The sequence below is a fragment of the Thermobia domestica genome, chromosome 18, assembly GCF_964235325.1.
Source record: "Thermobia domestica chromosome 18, izTheDome1.hap1.1, whole genome shotgun sequence".
NCBI classification, from domain to species: domain Eukaryota; kingdom Metazoa; phylum Arthropoda; class Insecta; order Zygentoma; family Lepismatidae; genus Thermobia; species Thermobia domestica.
Genome location: NC_137471.1, coordinates 159004812 through 159025225, shown reverse-complemented (window position 1 = coordinate 159025225; position 20414 = coordinate 159004812). Strand labels below are relative to the sequence as shown.

Sequence of the window (20414 nt, the reverse complement as noted above, 5' to 3'; positions counted from 1 at the left end):
AATTCCCTCCTTGTATCTTATCGCATTTTAGGCGAGAAGGGATTAGGCAAGATGTGAATTCCCATCTCACCTAAAATAGCTGACATTCTTCTCTTGGAGATATCAGTGACTGATAAATCGTTAGGCGAGATGGAATGGAATCTCTTTTTCTATGGAAGATATTTTCCTTGTCTGATAACTTACTACAACGATGCTGGTGACCAGAACGCCATCCAGTTTCCCACCACCCTAGTTTCAAGACAGCGGAAGTACGAACAAATCTCCTGAGGTAAATTTGTCAAAACAACTGTTGCATCCATACCCTCTTAGTGGCTTGGTGAGTCAAATAGTAATACACTGAAACAAGTGTCAATGCTTATATTCATAATTTCTTTGCTTTTGTCTTTAAAACAAGTTTATATTTAATTTGTTCATAGAATTACATTGTGATTTTTCCTAAACATAATATTGTGTTATTTTCTTTTTCAACAGTACCTTTGTGGAAGCTTCCTATTCGGATAGTTCTGAAGATTCTCCTGGACTTTCAGACTGTGTTGAGGCCACAAATATGTCAGAAGATACTACTGTGAAAGTTTCCTGTGAACCTGTCACCAATGACGAAACGCGTGATGATGTAATTAGAGTTCCTCAAACACACAATAAAAAGCGAACGTATGAACAAAGATCAATAGTAAAGTATCTTAAAAATAGCCCGCCGTGCACACCAGAACATGAAGAACAGATTACGAAAAGGATTGCAAACATGATAGTAACAGATCTACTCCCAATTTCATTTATTGAAGGGAAAGGGTTTCGGGAGTTAATGTCCTTTCTTGAACCAAGTTATAGCGTACCGTCTAGGCGGACACTATGGAGACGCTTGCAGCTTTTTTTATTCTGAACTGAAAGAGCAAGTTCAACAGAGGCTACAGGAAGCAGAAGTAGTTGCTTTAACGACAGATATATGGACGTCTCGAGCAACAGATTCTTACATTACAGTGACATGTCATGCTCTGTATAAGAACTTCTGTACAGAAGATTTTGTTCTCGAGACAATTGAACTAGAAGAACGACATACAGCTGAAAATGTAGCTAATGCTATTAAACTGTGTATGGAGGAATGGTGCATCAAAGACAAAGTAGTTGCATTAGTTCACGACAATGCATCGAATATGATTAATGCTGGACGTTTGTTGCCGGTTTACAATGTATCATGTTTGGCACATATATTGCAGCGATCCATACTGACCAGTTTAGAGAAAAGCGAGGTAACAAATATAATTTCAATCTGTAGCAAAGTGGTAGGGCACTTCAAACATAGCACCACTGCTTCAGTCGCGCTTGAAAAGAAACAAAAATTTCTAAAGTTACCAAAGCATCGCCTTATTCAATATACAAACACTCGCTGGAACAGTGTATATTCGATGATCGAACGGTTGCTGGAACAAAGAGAAGCAATAATTGAGGCGGTATATAGAAAAAGGGCATATATTGCTATATGCCCTTTTTCCGGAGATCATTTTATCGAATTCTCCAGTCTTTCAAGAATATGTGGTGAAATTTTCAGCAAGATATTTAAAAAATTGAGGTAGGTACTCCTGTTTTTGTGTTGTGTGCAGAGCTGTATTTTGGCGGTAATAGATTCGTACTGCAGTCCATTTTGTTTCGTGGTGAATATATCTTAAACCTAAACATGAACGCCAGTAACAGCAATGATTCTAGTATTGCGGAAAGGAAAAAGAAGGGTAAGAAAATATATATTCAGCGAAGAAACAAGAAGAAAGAAAATATTAAGCGTAAGCGTCTTCGAGGCGAAGAGTATGTCAATGCTGAAGGGAAACGTATCAGCAGCAAAAATTTCAGGTACTGTTCTAACTGTTGTCTTAAATCTTGTTGGGAACAATTTTCTGTGGATACACAAAACGAAATATTTACAGGATTTTACAATCAACAGGAGAAATCATGCCAGGACTCATTTTTAGCTAACTGTATGGAACGAAACAAAACGTCGTCTGGAAAGGGGACTGTGAATCCCAAAAAGGAACGTTTGCACACTTGGTCATATTCGTTGTCTGTTAACGGAAGAAATATGCCGGTGTGTCAGCAGTTCATACTAAAATTGTTACTAGTGTCCGTGAAGCGGCTGCGTGCTATTCAAAGTAAACTACTGGCAAACTGGCAAATGCAGACTTCAGGGAAGTAAGGGGGTCTCACGCGAATAGGCCTCACAAACTGCAAAACAATGTGTTGAAGCTCATGGCAGAACATTTACATACTATACCCAGTGACTGCAGTCATTATTGCTCGCATAAGACTGATCTAAAATATTTTGAGAATCCTAATATATCGATAAAGAAACTTTATGAGCTTTTCCGCGAGTATTACAAAGAGAAATCTGGCACTACTCTGAGTATGAACTACAAAACATATTTCCGCTACTTTTCCACTGAATTTTCATATGCCTTTGTTAGACCCAAAACCGACACTTGTGATTACTGTGCTGCATGTGAACTGACATTGAAAGACAATCCCGGTGCTGAATGTGCATTATCATATTCACTTCATAAACGCAAGGCAGCAAGACGAAAAGAAATAAGGAATCATTATGTGCAGAAGCAAAACAGGATATGTCTTATTTAGTGATGGAATTTGATTATGCTCAAAAGTTTCATGTTCCACGCCTAAACGTAAACACACAGTTTTACAAACGATTACTGTGGCCCTAGTGTTCCAATGTGCGTGTTTTCAATGATGATACATCGTACTGTTATTGTTTCATGGAAACTGATGGTAAGAAGAATGCTAATTCAGTGGCATCTTTTTTGTATGACTGTTTAGTGAAGAAACTTCAAGAATGCTCCAATGTCAAGACGATTGTATTGTTTTGTGATGCAGCTGGAGGTCAAAATCGGAACCTCGCCATTCTCAAATTCTTAGCGTGGTTTGCCAAGACCAATTATCTTGAAATAATACAAGTATTTCCAGTACGTGGACACTCATTTTCACAATGCGATCGCAATTTTGGACTTATTAGGAAGCACATCAGCAAAAAGGAAGTCATAGGAATAGCGAAACCATATCTTACTGCGATGGCCTGCTGCAGACGTAACCCCAGTCCGTTTCAAGTTCTAATGGATAAAGATCTATTGAAAGAATGGGAGAACGGATTGAGCCATTTGTTCCTATCCAAACTTTTCTCCAACCGCCAGACATTTACAATTAGGAAATATGTCATGATAAAGGTGAACCAATCTGGCTCTCTGCTTTGTTCCGAAAATTACCTCCCTGTGTATAAGCCATTCATTTTTTGGAATCAGAGGGCACCACGAGACCGTATACATCTTGACCTTCAAAGCATGCCGTATCCAGAGCTCAACCGCCTAAAAATCTATACCGATTTCTGAAGGACGAAGACAAAGAATGATTGGAAAAATTATTTGATCGTTAGACTTCACCTTCTGCAAGCATTTGCAATTTGATGCCATGTTTATTGTATGCAAATTTGGTAATAAACATTGTATAATGTAAGTAATTTGGTTATTACATTTGTATCTATGGAAAAAGGGCATATAAGGTATTTTTCTAGATTACATCATTCTGAAATATTTTTTTCAACACAGCAAGTATAAATGTCTATAATTCCATACATTAAATTCCAAAGTTTATTTTTATCATAGGTACCCAGTGAAATAAGCAACATGCATTTACGTATTCAACAATGAAAACTTTTATAGCGATTTTCTCGAAATGGCATTTTTGCGTATATGCCCTTTTTTCATATACCGCCTCAATTGCAGTGTTCTCTGATAGAAATGTCACTAAACCTATGGATGCAAGGAATTTACAATTAACTGAAGACAAGTGGCAAATCATGGAAGATATCGTTCGCGTACTGAAGCCACTGCAAATGGCTACAACAGTTATGTGTGATCAAAAGTGTTCCATTTATTTTGCTTTACCATTAGGCTACGGTCTTATTTCTAACCACCTGAAGAAATGTTCTTCAGACTCTGAAATTGTTAAGAACTTGAAATCTTCAATATCAGTTGACTTAGGAAAGCGTCTTTAGCTCGATGCATTATCCGATTCTGAATCATCAGACTTTTTGTCAAATAGTGTTCTGAAATGTTACCTCTTAGCAACATTCTTGGACCCAAAGTACAAATCATTACCATTTCTGAATTTTAAAATGCAAACAAATATCCATAGATGGGTTCATGATATTTGCGTAGAATCTGAAGAATAAGAAGACGATTTATCACAGCAATCGTCCGGTGGGTCATCAGCATTAGACTATTTGCTTGGAATATTTCCATCGTGTTCAAAAAGTCCTAATGTAACAGATGAGCTTACTCTTTATAAATCAGATCAGTGTCTTTCGCAAAGTTGCAACAGCCTTGAATGATGGAAACTTAACGAACATCGGCTTCAAAAATTAGCATGTCTTGCTAAAAGATTCACGGTGATTCCAGCAACTTCAGTCGAATCTGAACGAGTATTTTCACTTGCTGGTAATATAGTTACTGCCAGTAGATCTAGACTTCTCCTTGAAAATGCAGATATATTAATATTTTTGAACAAATATCTAAAACCTCTCGCTTGCAAACCGCAATAGGTTGGCACAAGTTGCACTGCTGAATTAAATTTTAAATTTAAAAAACGCTACAAACGCTTAAAATGCAATATGCAAACACGATTTCACAATCAAACTCAAGTCGTAAAATTTATGTTTAGTGAAAATTTGATAGTTTTTCTTAAGCTATATCAATCAATACCATTTTAAGTTTCCTTTTGGCATATGTTCTTACGTTTCTTTTCTCGTTTTGAATTGATAGAATTCACTAGTGTGTATCTAATAAAAGTCGTTGTCCTTAGGGTTTATTTTGTGTAGGTTTAGTTACTGGCGTAAGTAAAGTATTCAATTTTAGGTGAATGAATATAATTATTTGATATCTTTCTTTAATTTTTGATAACATTCTATTATTTTCCAATTGAATGTTACTGAACATTTTTTAACTTGCTTCATTAAAAAAAAAAATACAACTGTCCGTTAACTTATAACTTTCGCAAAATATGGAAATTTGAAGCAGTAGTTTGATTAATGCTACTTAAGCAGTGTCGCAGATCGAGAAATTTCGTCGATTTCTGCATTGAATTTTAAGTTGACATGGGACAAAGTATGTATAAAATACAGAATGAATACGGTAATTTTCATAAAGTACAAATTAAACCCATAATAAATAATAATATCCATCCATAACGTTTTCTTATTTCAATTAACTCTTTCTAACGCTTTCAATCTCAATGAATCAATGCATATACATGCAGTTTGTATTTGTTTTTGTTTGACTAGTATTGGTGGATGGCAACTGCTTCACCTGCAGATATTAATATAAGATTAGGGAGCTTATATCTCAAAATTTGGTTTAAGCTCAGGGGGAGAACAGCAGCACCTTTTTTTTTTCGCTGCGTAAGTAAACAGAAGTGTAGTCCTTGGTTCTATTGATGTATGTGATGCATGTGAAATATTTGCATAGGGCTTTATTATTTCTCCGCATATACGGTACGTTAGTGGATAGTGAAGTAAGATAAGAGTAATATTAGTAATGTTACATTGTTATTGAATCTTGTAACAGAGGAGAGGCGCTTTTGCTATTTTTGATCTAATGTCGTTAAGAAGAATAAAGGTATGATATATCCATGAATCTTTGAGATGTATTTCAGTTTTCTCTTTTGGTGAATTTTGGCAAGTTTGTGTAATTTATAAATTATTTCAAATAATGACATTCCCAGGCTTGTGATCATAAATTTGCATGCAAACAAAAACATTTGTATATGTAAAGAAGCAGTTCTTGTTTTCATTATCAGTGCATTTTTAGGACAAAAGCTCAGTTGTCTAAAAATGACCTTCAGAGCTTCATATTGTATCTTCGTGAGTGATTGTAAAATTTATTAAGAAATCTGGTTGCTGGACACTACTTGTGTATAATTATCAATTTCTTGTAGTGTATTTTTTTTCTGTGTGAAGTATTTTTGAAAATAAAATAAGTAATTACATAGTACAGCATTAATATTTAGAATGAAACTTTTTCATAAAATGAAATACCAACTTCATTTCTTTGTAATGAAGAAACTTGATTTATTTCGAGTTCTAGAAACTTGATGTATTTCGAGTTCACAAATTTTGTAAATGTCAACGCGTGAGAGGTTCTTTTATCTTGCTTTGATTCTAGATCTAGAAAGTTTGAATTGAAGTATATATCTATTACGTATGTATCTTCCTAATAAACTTCTAAAGTGTACCAACAGTATATATAAACATTCAAAAACAAAATAATATAACTCTTGTGTCTTTCAACACAAAACTCCACAATTTGCAGACAAATAAAACCGGTTTTGAAGCTTCTAAATAGTTGACGGAACTTGCACAATACAAGATTTTAAGTTTTTGTTTGCAAATAAACCTACATCTGTTTTATTTTCTGGTTATAATCACCATAATTTGCATCGTTGGTTTCTTGAGCAATGAAGAATTCATATTTCCCATTGAACCGATGTTCAACGTAGTAGGACTTTGCTAGTAGTAGTTTGTAATTCCCATCTAAGCGCTTCACATCGTTTGGACTTAACAGTACAAATTCTCAAGACTGCGTTTCGTTCAGTTTGACGAGCTGTCGTGATTGTCTAGTCAAGTTTTCAGCTTTTACTAGAACCTCTAAACGATTGGGTTTATTTATCTTTACAAGCAATTCGTAAGGGGGGAATAGAGGTCGATCCCAAGACCTTTGGCATGCAGTACAACTGCGTTTACCACTCGATCATCTGTCTTATGTGATAAGCAGCCTCTTATTAGGCTTTTATATTTAAAATATCAACTTGGTTCAAATTTGATTACCCGTAGTTCGCTAATGATATATTTCCACAAGGCGAGTATAGGCTTCTTCTAAAGGTCTTACTAAATACTATTGAAAAATATAATAAAAACTCACACATCGTGTTTTTTTAAGTAATTTTTTGCATATTTGCGTACTTTTCCCGTAAACGATAAGGTTTATTCCAAATTCAATTTTCGCGCCTCTATTTGCCCATTACCCAAAGTAATATATTGTAATTGTTATTGTAATATATTGTAATTGTCGCGACGACAAGAGATATTGATCTGAATAATAGAGAGAGAGAGAGAGAGAGAAGGCTATTTACATCAGCAGTGGATTTTGTTTCGAGAGAGGCTTGAGGAACGGTTAAAAATATTTGTGTTGTAAGTGTAATGCGAAGAAATTATCACAATTTTTTTTCAGGAGGGGGTTGAGTCCGATAACCACTCCTAAATACCCTACTGTACATGAGTCAACTGTTCCCATATTATCTAGCAGCAACGAAACAAATTTTGAGTAAAAGCAATTTTAATAGCTATCAATATTCGAGACGAGACCGATTTTCCAAGACTGACCTAAGTCTCGTCTCGATTTACAGAGGTCTATCTCGGTCTCTGTCTCGTCTCGGTATATAAAAGTCTTGGTCTCGGTACCATCACTACTTTATTTGCCATAGCATCTGCAAAGCGAATATAATTAAGTTTCCTGCCTACTAGCTACTACGAAAATGTCATCTTTGGTGAAATACTTTTTTGGTGTTTCTTGTAAATATATAGGGTGTTTCAAAACAACATCGATAACGTTTGGGAGGTGATTCCTGACACAAAGATGAGACGAAAAGTATAGATCAACCTGGGTGCACAAATGCTTCCTTTCGGAGTTATAGGCTACCGAAAACATGAAAAAATGAACTTTAAAGGTCCATAGGTCCTAAACTATGGGACGTACCGTTGTCGGGTCAAGACTTTACTTAGGTACTAATATGTGCCCTATGCAAAAATGCACGTTTTAGAATCCTAAGGTACTCAACCAATAATTTTTATAGAGGGAGTTTGGCTACAGGCATATAAGTTCAAGTATTCACCAATTACCTCTAATTAAATTGTTGCGGAAATGTCCCAGAATTCTGAAACATGGATATTTGGATAGGCCACATATTAGTTCCTAAGTGAAGTCTTGACCCGACTACAGGACGTCCCATAGTTTAGGAGCTATGGACCTTTAAAGTTCATTTTTCATGTTTTCGGCAGCCTATAACTCCGAAAGGAAGCATTTGTGCACCCAGGTTGGTCTACTATTCGTCTCATCTTGGCGTCAGGAGTCATCTCCCAAACGTTGTCGGTGTTGGTTTGAAAACCCTGTAGAAGTTGGCAAAAGGAAATATATCTGTCAAACTTCCTTCAAACTGTACTTGCCTCCGTCATTTCAACACTTAGTGCAAAACATTCTTATATATTTTTTTTAAAATGATTTACTTGGCGAAAGCCAACTCAAACCAACATATACTGCATTTTATCTTTCTCTTTACCCGATAACTTGAAGTAACATATTCATGTATGTGCTGTCTAATAAATTAATTTATATATATATATATATATATATATATATATATATATATATATATATATATATATATATATATATATATAATATTATATAGTGCAATTAATATTCCTGATCAGTGAATTGAAGGCTAAAGCTAGCATACATAACGTCTATCTGTAGCCGCGGGTTGAATTCTACTCGTAGTAACACTGATTTCAAACTTCATGCCTTTTTGAGGCATGGCTTTTTAACATAACTTGAAGAACACAGAAAAAGCTTAAAAACCAATAACTTTAAAAAAAACTGCTTTTGTTGTAAACGGATCCGGTTCACGGAGAACAACGAAACTCCACTCTGGTGAGAAACGAAACTGGGTTTGAAGAAACTTGAGACCAGTTTCGCTTAAATCCGAACCGTTTTTTTTAGAAATCCGAACCGCTTTTGGAGAAAACAGAAACCGGGCTTGGAGAAAAAAACAGAACCGGTTTTTGGAAAAAAAAAACGAAACAGATTCCTGAAAAAACCGAAACCGGTTACGGCAAAACACCGAACCGGTTTTGGCAAAAAACGAACCGGTTCCGGTGAAAACCTAACCGGGTTTTGAAGAAAGCCGAAACTGGTTTCGGCGAAAAAACGAACCGGTTTCGGTGAAAAACGGAAATGTCGGTTTTGGAAAAAAACGAAACCGGTTCCGGTGAAAAACCGAAATGTCGGTTTTTCGAATTTCTGTTTTTTAGAAGCCGGTTTCCGGTTTTTATAAAAATCGGTTTTGCCTATCCCTAGTATATACTCGTATACTATACAACCACATATATATCTATATATAAATATATATACTATAACATATATACATAAATACACACACCTATATAGAGATAACTAATATGGACTAATAAATACATAAACACGTGTGGAACAATCAATATATATATCACATTATAATAGATATATGTATTCATATCTTATACTTTAAGTTTTTTCAACAACCTATTCCACTGTTGGTCGATGATCAGTCCTGAGTTCCCGTTCGTAGCTTTATTACCCTCCATTTCTATAAACCGTGCCTCCTTCCATTTCCTAACTATGCTTCTTTCTTCTTGGCCTAAAATTTTACTTCATTCCAATTAACTGAATGTCCCGTGCCCTTACGTGTTTGTAGACCACATTTTTGTTCCTTTCTAGCCTAACGTCATCCTTATGTTGTCTTATTCGCTCTCTTAGTCTCTTTCCAGTTTCCCCATATAACACATATCACACTCGCCGCACTGAATTTTAAAAATCAGTCCTTTTTTCTCCATCATTACCCCTTGTTCTTCTTCTGTCTTCTTCCTTCTTTTTTCCCTTATTACATCCAGAAACCTCTTGCTCCCTTTTCTGTAAGTTGAGATGCCCCCCATCTTCTTAAGCATTCTTTTAATGATTTCTGCTTCTTCTCCCAAACTTTCTATCCCCCACCACATTTTTCTTCTTTCTTCCATTCCTCCTTCACTTTGCTCTCCTTCCCGGCTTATTTCTTTTTCTTAGTTTATCTTCTCCCATCTGCTTCTGTATTTTAGCCTCTTTCTATCGTATCCATTATTCTCCACCTGCTTATGGAATGACTATACTCTGTTCCGCCTTGTCTCCTTCACTGGTTATTTGTTTAATTCTATTCTCCATGTTAATGATGAAATTCCTCTTGGTCGAGTAATCTACATAACTTCGGGCGTGGCAATAGTTTCCCGACGCGCAACTTTTAAAATACCATTCTGTGTATATCACTCCTTGTTTCCTCCTTATTCTCATATGCAGGAAAAGTATAGCCTCTTCCTTTTCTACCTCTAGCTCCAGTTGTATGCCTTTCTCTATATCCTCAATTTCTTTACAAACTATACCAATTGCCTTACAGTTCCTTTCCAAATCCCCAAGCAATCGTCAACAGATCTAGCAAAACACACTAATCTGTCACTTCCTTTCATCCTTACTTTCTTCTCCCAGTCGTTCATAGTAATTTCTGCTAGCACTGGACTCAACCTGGAACCTATGCTTAGTCCTTCATTGATTTTCAATAAATTATCACCTATAACACAATAACTGTTATTCCATATAGTCTTCAGGGCCTCCTTCAGTCCTTCTCCACTCCAACCATTGATCTTCCTTATCCTTCATCAATTTAGTGATGACTTTAACAATGTTGTTTCTTCTTAGACTTGAAAACATAGCCTTCACATCGACACTGAAAATGATATTTTTAGCTTTGTTCTGTCCTACTTCCTCCAACCTTCTTCTTAACTCAACCGAGTTTTTCACACTGCTACTGTCTTGTTGCTTCCTTAACATTTCCACAATCTTCTTTAACTCCTCCTCCAATGGTTCAAATATATTTCCTCGGCAATCTAATACTGGTCTCAGTTTTACCTCCTACTTATGAACTTTTGGAAAACCTTTCATTACCGGTATCCTACCTTCTTTATTAAGACCTCTTTCAAAACCTGCTTTTGTTAGTGATTAAACTTTTTCTTTAATTTCCTCACACACAGATCTTTCACCTATCACCTCGTAAGTATCATCACAGATAGCATTCAATGTTTCTTTGTATCATTGTTTTTCCATCACCACAATGGCACCACCTTTGTCCGCTTGTTGCACACATATGTCTTTTCGCTTCTTTATATCCTTCAACACACTGTACTCTTGTTTTGAAAGGTGCCCATTTGGCTTCTATATGTTCCTTTCCACAATCACCTTAGCGTTTCTCCTTATCTTATCCCTTATCTCCTTGTCCTGAACTTGAACTATGGCTTGCTCTACCGAGTATATAACCTCTTCTGCGTCCAATCTTTGTTCTTTCACTTGAAACTTATAGCCTCAACTTAACACTTTCTTTTCATCATCCGACAACGTCACATCACCTATTACTACCACCTTTTTGTCAATGTCCTCCTCCTGATTTGACTTCCACCCTAACCGCCTTCCCTTTTCCATTAATCTTTTCTTCACTTTCATATTAAATTTCTCTTCCCACACTTCCAGTCTCTTCATAACTATATCCATAGTAAATATCAACAAACTATCACTAATGTCACTTTTTAACTGGTATACACATGGTATAGTATTGACTCTCCATCTAATATTCCAGAACACCTAATCATAACTATTTATTACAAATCTTTATGTGTCACAATGACATTCATGTATGTTCTACCAGGTCGTCCTATTCCCCTCCCATTCCAATATATTTCTAATAATTTCCGACATTACCTGATATCTTCCAATATTAACATCCATAGCCGCTCAGACAGAAATTGCTTTTAACAATTGTATCACTGCCTCCACTACAGGCTTCATTCACCCATTACCAAAACCAATCCGTTCCTGATTGCAATTGAAATCACCTGCACCAGCAAACCGCTCTGCAAGGACCAGTGTTGGGCAAAATCAATTGAAATCAATTGCAATTGATAAATCAATTGAAAGTAATTGCTCTGAAAATCAATTGCAATTGATTTCAATTGCAATTGATTTCAATTTGTAATTGACAATTAATTTCAATTGCAATTGAATTCAATGATAAAATTTGCAATTAATTTTTCGTCAATTGTTAATTGTTAATTGGTCACCAGGCAATTGAAACTTTTAATTGTTAATTGTCAATCGGAAAGAGTGCAATTGAAACATTTAATTGTTAATTGCAATTGACAATTGAAACTTGTAATTGTTAATTGTAATTGTTAATTGCAATTGAAGTCAGCAATTAAAACTGAAAATAAGAAGATATGTGTATATTGTGTTGTCCACTTGTTACTGTTTTACATATATTTAAAAAAAGGTACTTATAAGAAATGCTGGATAACTACCATCCCTTCGTCCCTCCTGGGAAGAAAGCCGTAAAACTAAGCACTTTTTAAATATATTATGTTTATGATTCTATCACCCTCGAAAGAACTCTATATGCCCGTCATGTATACAATAGGGATGAGCACAAGCGAGTTCGAGCGAGTTTTCTTTAAAACTCGACTCGACTCGAAGCAGACATCTTTGAGCTCGACTCGAGAACTCGGCTCGAAAAATTTCCCCCAACTCGACTCAATTCGGATCGAGTTTCCAGTCGAGTCGAGCCAAAACGAGCCAATTCGAGCTAAATCCTTTGTGTAGTTCCAAGTACTACTCTCTTCAAGTATCCTACATAGACAATATAATTATCCATGATACTACTACTACTACTATAACTAGTTATTATTATAACACCGTGTATGAACATGGAATATAGGCGGTTTGTAACTGAATATAAAAATTAGTTGACTGTCGATCTCGGTCGTCAAGAAATCTTCAGGAGGCAAGGACATCGGTCACGAGGTTCTAGGTTTGAGTTCAGGAGGAGCAAGTACTCAAGCTCGAGCCAAAAATTGTTAAAAGTTATAGGACTCCAGGCAAACATGTTCAAAACTGCTCGACCCGGGTTTAGGGTTGTTAACGACTCAAGCGGCTCTCTCACAGCTCATTAACTTATCGAGCCGAACAGAGAAGTGAGCCGAACCAACAGCTCATCCAACCGAGCCAGCTCGAGCCGGCTGCTCACACGAGCTGAACCGAACCGACCTGATTGCTTACCCCAACCGAGCCGGTTCGGGCCATCGGCTCAGTTGAGCTGATTCGAACCCAGTCTATGGACTCGTTTCAACGGAGCTGGTTCGAGCCAATGGCTCCAATCGAGCAGAGTCGATGACTCGTCCCTACCGAGCCGGCTCAAGCCATTAGCTCAATAGAGCCCAGTCAATGGGTCATCTCAAACAAGCCAGCTCAAGCTGTTCGCTCAGTTGAACCGAGTCGAGCCGGACATCACTATCCCGGTTGGGCTTCTACTTTGGCTAAAAAAATTAGACCGTGCAGTTCTCAGCCTTGATGGTATACTTATATTGGTGCTCACAACGTAATTAACTTGTTCCGCCACCAACGAATTTCGAGGTATTTTGTTTTGCATCTTTTGTGCGTGTTTGTGTCGCTTTGTGACCCTATTCCTACATTTTGTGCGTCACCGGAAGTGGGTCAAAATGGGCCTATCAATATGGCGGAACAAGCTATTGCTGTTCCGCCACCAATGAATTTCGAAGTCGTTGCCTTCACTTCGTTTTGTGCCGTTTTGTGTGTCTACTTCAACGTTTTATGCGTCATGGGAAGTGGGATTAATGGGTCCCCAAGGTGGGACGAAAATGAATCACTGTTTCGTCACTAACGAATTTCAAGGTTGCTTCTTTCGCATCGTTTAGTGCCAGTTTCCTGCCGTTTTGAGCGCGTATTTTCCCGTTTTGTGCGTTACCGGAAGTGGGTCAAAATGGGCTTCCAAGATGGGACGAAAATGACCGAGAGTTCCGTTACTATCGAATTTTGAGGTCGTTAATTTCACATCGCGTACCCTTTTGTGCGCCTATTTCGACGTTTTCTGCGTCACTTGAAGAGGATCAAAATGGACCTCAAAGGTGGGATGAAAATGACCACTGCATCGCCACTACCGAATTTCGAAGTCCTTCCTTTCTCATCGACTAGTTAATTTTCGTGCCATTTCGTGCCCCTATTTCCACGTTTTGTGCGTAACCGGAAGTGGGTCAAAATGGGCTTCCAAGATGGGATGAAAATGACTAAGAGTTCCGCCACTATCGAATTTCGAGGTCGTTAATTTCCACACCGCTTTCTCTTTTGTGCGCCTATTTCGACGTTTTGTGCTTCACTGGAAGAGGGTCAAAATGGGCCTCGAAGGTGGACGAAAATAACCCACTGCTCCGCCACTACCTAATTTCGAGGTCCTTCTTTTCGCATCGACTAGTGAATGTTTCGTGTCGTTTCGTGCCTCTGTTTCCACGTTTTGTGCGTCACCAGAAGGGTGTCAAAATGGGCCTCCAAAGTGTGAAGAAAATGACCCACTGTTCCGCCACTACCGAATTTCTAGGTCGTTTCTTTCGCATCGTTTAGTGACTATTTTAAAAAAAAAACTTTTCTGTGCCTACTTCCTCGTCTTGTGAGTCACCGGAAGTGAGTTAAACGGGCCTTCAAAGTGGGAGTTAAATGACTCACTGCTCCACCACTACCGAATTTCGAGGTCCTTCTTTCGCATTGACTAATGCCGGTTTTGTGCCATTTTGTGCCCCATTTCCACGTTTTGTGCGTCACAAGATGTGTGTCAAGATTAGCCTCGAAGGTGTGACGAAAATGACCTACTGTTCCGACACTATCGAATTTCTAGATCGTTTCTTTCGCATCGCTTAGTATCTTTTTTTTTTTTAAAAAAAAAAAAAAAACTGCATCTGTTTCTCGTCTTCTGCGTCACCTGAGGTGAGTTAAACGGGCCTTTAAAGTGGGAGTTAAATGGCTCACTGTTCCGCCACTATCGAATTTCGGGGTCGTTTCTTTCGCATCGTTTAGTGCCTGTATTGTACGTTTTGTGTGTCACCGGAAGTGGGTCAAAATGGATCTATGAATACAACAAAACAGGTTAATGCTGTTCCGCCACCAACGAATTTGGAGTACGATTCCTTCACATCGTTTAGTGTGTATTTTGTACCGTTCTGTTCGCCTACTTTGAGCCATGTTTTGAGCATCACCAGAAATGCGTCAAAGTGGTCCATCAAAGTGTGAGGAAAAAGAGCCATTGTTCCGTCACTATCGAATTTAAAGGTCGTTTCTTTCGCATCGTACAGTGCCTGTTTTGTGCCGTTTTGTGCTCCTATTTCCACTTTAGTGCGACAAGAAAAATGGGTCAAAATGGCCTACAAGTATAGCGGAATAACTTAATGCTGTTCCGTCACCATCGAATGTCGATGTCGTTTCCTTCACATTTTTTATGCATGATTTGTGTTGCATTGTGCATCAATGGAACTGGGTGAAAATGGTCCTTGAATGTGGGATGAATAGGCTATATCTTTTTCTGCCATATTTGTAGGTCCTCTTTGACCCACTTTCGGTGGTGTACAAAACGTGAAAATATGCGCAGAAACGGTACAAAACATGCACTAAACAATGCGAAAAAGCGACTGTGGGATACTGGTGGAATAGTGGGTCATTTTTCTTCCCACATTGAATGCCTATTTTGACCCACTACCATTGATTCACAAAACGTTGAAATAGGCTTAGAAAATGGTAGCGAGGAAATAATTATCAATGATAATTATAATAATTACCTATATAATTGAATTCATTGTAATTTGGTCCATGACAAACACTTTACCATTTTGCACTAGCTGTTATGCCCGTTCTTCGCACGGATCAGATAAAATACACTGCTCAACAAGAAATTGTTTATCATAATGTTTTTACATTTACCGAATGATTTTAACGTGCTAATTACGAATCTGGTATTAACTTTCCTCAAATGTTGATTGTTTGGAAGGAATTTTACAAAATCGTCTTTGTTCAGAAACGCCATTTTAGAGTAAGAATTTCATCCTTTACTTCGGCTGTCCATAGAAGGCAACGCAGAACAAACTCTTGCGGATTAATTAGCAAGTTCTGTTTCGTAACATATGCGTTCTATGATTACAAATTTTGAATGCAACATTTATTTTGAATGAAAATAACTGTCTAGAAAAATATAATTTCTTATTTTTTCCCTTACTTTTACAAATAATATTAACTTTTACTTAAGTAAAGTCAGTAAATTTCTATATGACTCCACTTGGATAGCCAGCTGCATACAGTATTGTGTAACTATAGTGGTAACTATATTATATCAGTGGCATTTGATTTAATTTCACTATGTCCTGTGTGTGGAAGGTAAAATGTCTACAAGTAGGCGTTGTAAAATGTCAGCAGATTCATTTTTTATGTTTGTGGATATTACATAAGCCCCAAACAACTTAAACATAACATTGTGCTTGGAACAATGTTCTGTGTCGCATATGAAGCTTACTTTCGATTGCTCGTAGGTGATCAAGAGAAACATTGGGCTCCGTATGTGTGTTGCGGTAGTTGTCGCTCTACATTAGAAGGTTGGTTACGGGAAACCAGAAAGTATATGCCATTTGCTATTCCTCGAATTTGGAAAGAGCCTACTAATCACCATAATGACTGCTACTTCTGTTCAGTTGACGTGACACTCTATAAAAACAGAAAGAAGAGGAGAAAAATAAAATACCCCAGTTTACCTTTATCCATTGCTCCAGTTCCACATAGTGACGAACTTCCTGTACCCAAACGACCAGAGATATTGTCATCTGAAGGAGAGCCAGAGGAATCTTCCGATCTTGATCTTAGTTTTTTGCATGAAACCAGGAAAAAAGGAACCACATTTGCTTAATCAGCAAGAACTTGATAAGAGATTTAGATCTTCCCAAATCAAAGGCAGAACTTCTTGCTTCACGTTTAAATGAGTGGAATTTTCTGCTTCTAACACGTAAAATATCAAAATATAGGAAGAGGCATAAGACTTTTCACATTTTTTCAAAATGGAACGAAGTTTGTTATTGTCATGATGTTAGTGGTCTAGTTGAAGCTATCGGTTTCCCACATCAACCAGAGGAGTGGCGTCTTTTCATAGACAGTTCATCTAGAAGTTTGAAGGCAGTTCTTCTGCACAACTGAAATGTGAATTTTTCTATACCAGTTGCACACTCAATCCACATGAAGGAAGACTACGAAAACGTGAAATTATCTTTGGAAAAGATTGAGTACCAAAAATATAAATGGAGACTTTAAGATGATCGGTTTTCTTCTAGGTTTGCAGAGTAGCAATACTAAATATTCGTGTTTTCTTTGCCTTTGGAATAGCAGAGCTACTGACCGTCATTATACACTCAAGGTGTGGTCAGAAAGGAAACATATACTTTCTGGCACTCCCAATGTTATACATGAACCTTTAGTTTGAAAGAGAAAAATCTTACTGCCACCACTCCACATAAAATTAGGACTTGTAAAACAGTTTATCAGAGCATTAGATTCACATTTTGCAGCTCTTTCTTACGTAAGACAAATGTTTCCACAGTTAACTGACGCTAAAATCACAGCTGGCGTATTTACTTGCCCATAGATACGTGAGATGCTTCAGTCTGAAGAACATCAGAATAGAATTACTCGACAGGAAAAAAGTGCTTGGTAAGCTTTTAGAGTGGTAGTGCAAGGTTTTCATGGTAAAAATAAAAGTGAAAATTATAGGGAGTTAATAAATTCTTTGATTGACCTTTATCGCAATTTGAGTTGTAGAGTGGCTTGAAATTGCATTTTTTTGTTTTCCCATCTTGATTTTTTCCCGTCCAAATTTAGCAGATGTGAGTGAAGAACATGGTGAACGCTTTCATCAAGACATTGAACAAATTGGAAAGAAGATACCAAGGGCGCTGGGACACCACGGTGATGGTAGATTACATTTAGATATTGGTCTCTGATGACAAATCAGCTTTGCACAAGCGAAAAAGCAAGCGTGCTCATTTTTAAAATGTTCTTCATTATGTTCTTGTAGTGAAAGTGGATATATTTTTGCTAAGTTTTTTTTATTTTGTACGCTGTCTTCGTACTCCATAGTGACTAAGTTAATTCTGCATTATTTCTTCAGTGAAGCATATTGTAAAATAGCAATTAGCTCTAAATTTCTCGTTAAATCAAAACCGGGTCAAAACTGCGGCTTATATAGACTAGCCATTTAATATTAACTTCTGCGTACGAAAAGTGTTAGAAATGTAATATATTTTAGTTGAAAATAGGCGTTAGGAACTATTACACGGAAATGAAAAATGACGTCAAGTTCCAGTTGATTTCATAACCAAATTTCTGATTTTGTCCTCAACATTTTGTCGTCGTCTCGTGAATATCAATTTAAAACTTACAGAATCAATCTCTGATCAAACAAATATCTGATGTAATTTGTCTAACTGTACAAACAGTGTTGCCAACTCCAGAAATAAAAAAATACTTAATTTTGAGGAAAAATTAAGAATTTTCTCAAAATTTGTTAAATAAATTTTCTTTCGCATGTAATATTGCAAATGAACTTACACAGTTTAAAAGCCTGTTTCTTTGCTTAAAAAGCAAGGCATAATCGGTTGTGTTAGGGCAAATGGTTTCTTAGTTGTTACGCTTTAACGAAAAATGGAGGAAAAATTCGACAAATTATCCGATTTCTAAGGGTTAAAGACGAATTTTAAGGCGATTTTCGACATTTCGGGAAAACTAATGTTATGCACGTCATTAGTACCACACAACGATATTTAAAAAAGAAAAAAAATCAGATAAACACAAAGTTGGTCAAAATTTGTTACCCAGTGATATCAATGCAAACAAACTGAACAACGGGAGAACAATTAAAAAACTTTTCTAAAATTGGATATATTTTGTGTGAATATATATCCACCAACGTACATGTGTTTTCATTGGGAAGGCCGATGGGGGCTGAATTTGAACGTAAACACTATCGGGGGTATCACTATACATCTGAGCAACACCGATAAATATGTATTCGACACAAATATTGGTCATTTTCTACGACTTTTACATGTCCCGGTGAGCGCCCCCTCAGACCCCCTTGGTTCAAATTGTGAAAAAAATCTCCTTTGGCCTTCAGCCGATACCGCGAAAACTATGAATGTGACACTAACATCTGTCATTTTCTACTACTTTTTACATATCCCGGTAAAAGCCCCTATGATCCTCTGGTTCCAATTTTCAAAAAACAACGCCTTTGGCCCGCAGCCGATGGGGCTGCATTTAGAAGTCAATGCCTGTGGAAGTATCACCATTCATCTCAGCGACAGTGAAAACTATGGATTTGACACTAATATCGGTCAATTTCCATTATTTTTATATGTCTCGCAATTCTCCACCCCCGGTGACTCCCGGCTAGTGATGGGCAGTGGGAATATTCCCGGTGGGAAGGAATTTAAAAATGGGAATATTCCCGGGTTTTTTCCCTGACCTATAAATTCCCGGGAAGGAATTTATTTCCAACTGTTTACTTTATCTTCCAAATTATAAGAACCATATGACTAATTACTTTATTTTAATATATTATGACTTCTTCTAGGTTTTAAAGAATTTGCAGGTTAAAAATTTAAAATTCTTTGACTGTACTTTATATAACTAATAATATGATTGTTTTAGTTCCATTTGAATTTGCACTAAAAAGTAAGCTAATTGTCTATATTGGGGGGCCAAAACTAGCAAAAAGTAGGAGATTTACGGAAGAAATGATTTGATAGTGATGTTCAAGTAGTCATGAAAGTATCGAACACAATTTTTAGGGCAGTAGGGGATTTGTAAAAACCGTAAAGATAAGTGGAAGTGAATTGTTGGTAACGAAGATATAAAACAACGTGCCATGCAAGGCTCTAACCCGCCTTCACTCGCTAACGCTCGCTCTGCAATGCTGTCTGAATTTAATGTTGGTAACGCAATTTAACGTAGGAAACCATAAAACAACCGCATCGGAATAGAATATCGCAGAAAAGTAGGTGCAAAAGCTGGCCCCCAATGCTAAACAACAGCCAAAATTATCAAAGTACTAATTTACAAATGATGGAAAGGAACCATTTTGTGAAGTAATTTAGAATTAAGTAAACTTATGTAGAAATAGAGATGAAGTGCTATTAATAAACACTGAACCACCGTTAGTAATAGACGTCGGTCTGTCTCCTCTCTCTGACTCGAATTTCTGAAGAGGTACTCGGACTTCTCTTACGTGTGAATTAACACACGAAATTTCGAGAAATGGGCAGGAGGAAATGTCGTGTGTGGCAATGTAACATGCAAAATTATAAAGATAAGAAAGTATCTTGCAAATATTGTGAACATACATATTTATGCGCAAATGTTGACAAAATTGTTTATAACTAACTAACTAACTAACTCTATGGCCTATGGAACCCGGAGGTTCAGTGCCGCGTTCACAAAAGCTCTCCACTGACTTCTATCCTTAGCTAATTGGATCCAGTTTCTACTTTGTATTCCTATCTCTTCGAGATCCATCTTAATATTATCCTCCCATCTGCGCCTAGGTCTTCCTAATGGTCGTTTTCCTATGGGTCTTCCAGTCAAGACTTTGAAAGCGTTTCTACTTTC

The 20414-nt window shown here is 37.0% G+C and overlaps 1 protein-coding gene across 4 annotated transcripts in view; it reads left to right on the top strand.

Annotated features, from left to right (window-relative positions):
* The window catches only part of LOC145676100 (uncharacterized), a 46682-nt gene that overhangs the window by 14541 nt on the left and 11727 nt on the right, over nt 1-20414 (top strand). For 3 of the 4 annotated variants that reach the window (XM_081746987.1, XM_081746986.1, XM_081746985.1), the window contains one exon: nt 472-6181. The exons of the other annotated variant lie outside the window; for it this stretch is intronic. In XM_081746987.1, the coding sequence (XP_081603113.1) occupies nt 472-880 (409 nt within the window). In that variant the 3' untranslated portion in view covers nt 881-6181. Of the gene's footprint in view, nt 1-471; nt 6182-20414 lie in introns of those variants that run through there. 4 annotated transcript variants of the gene reach the window in all.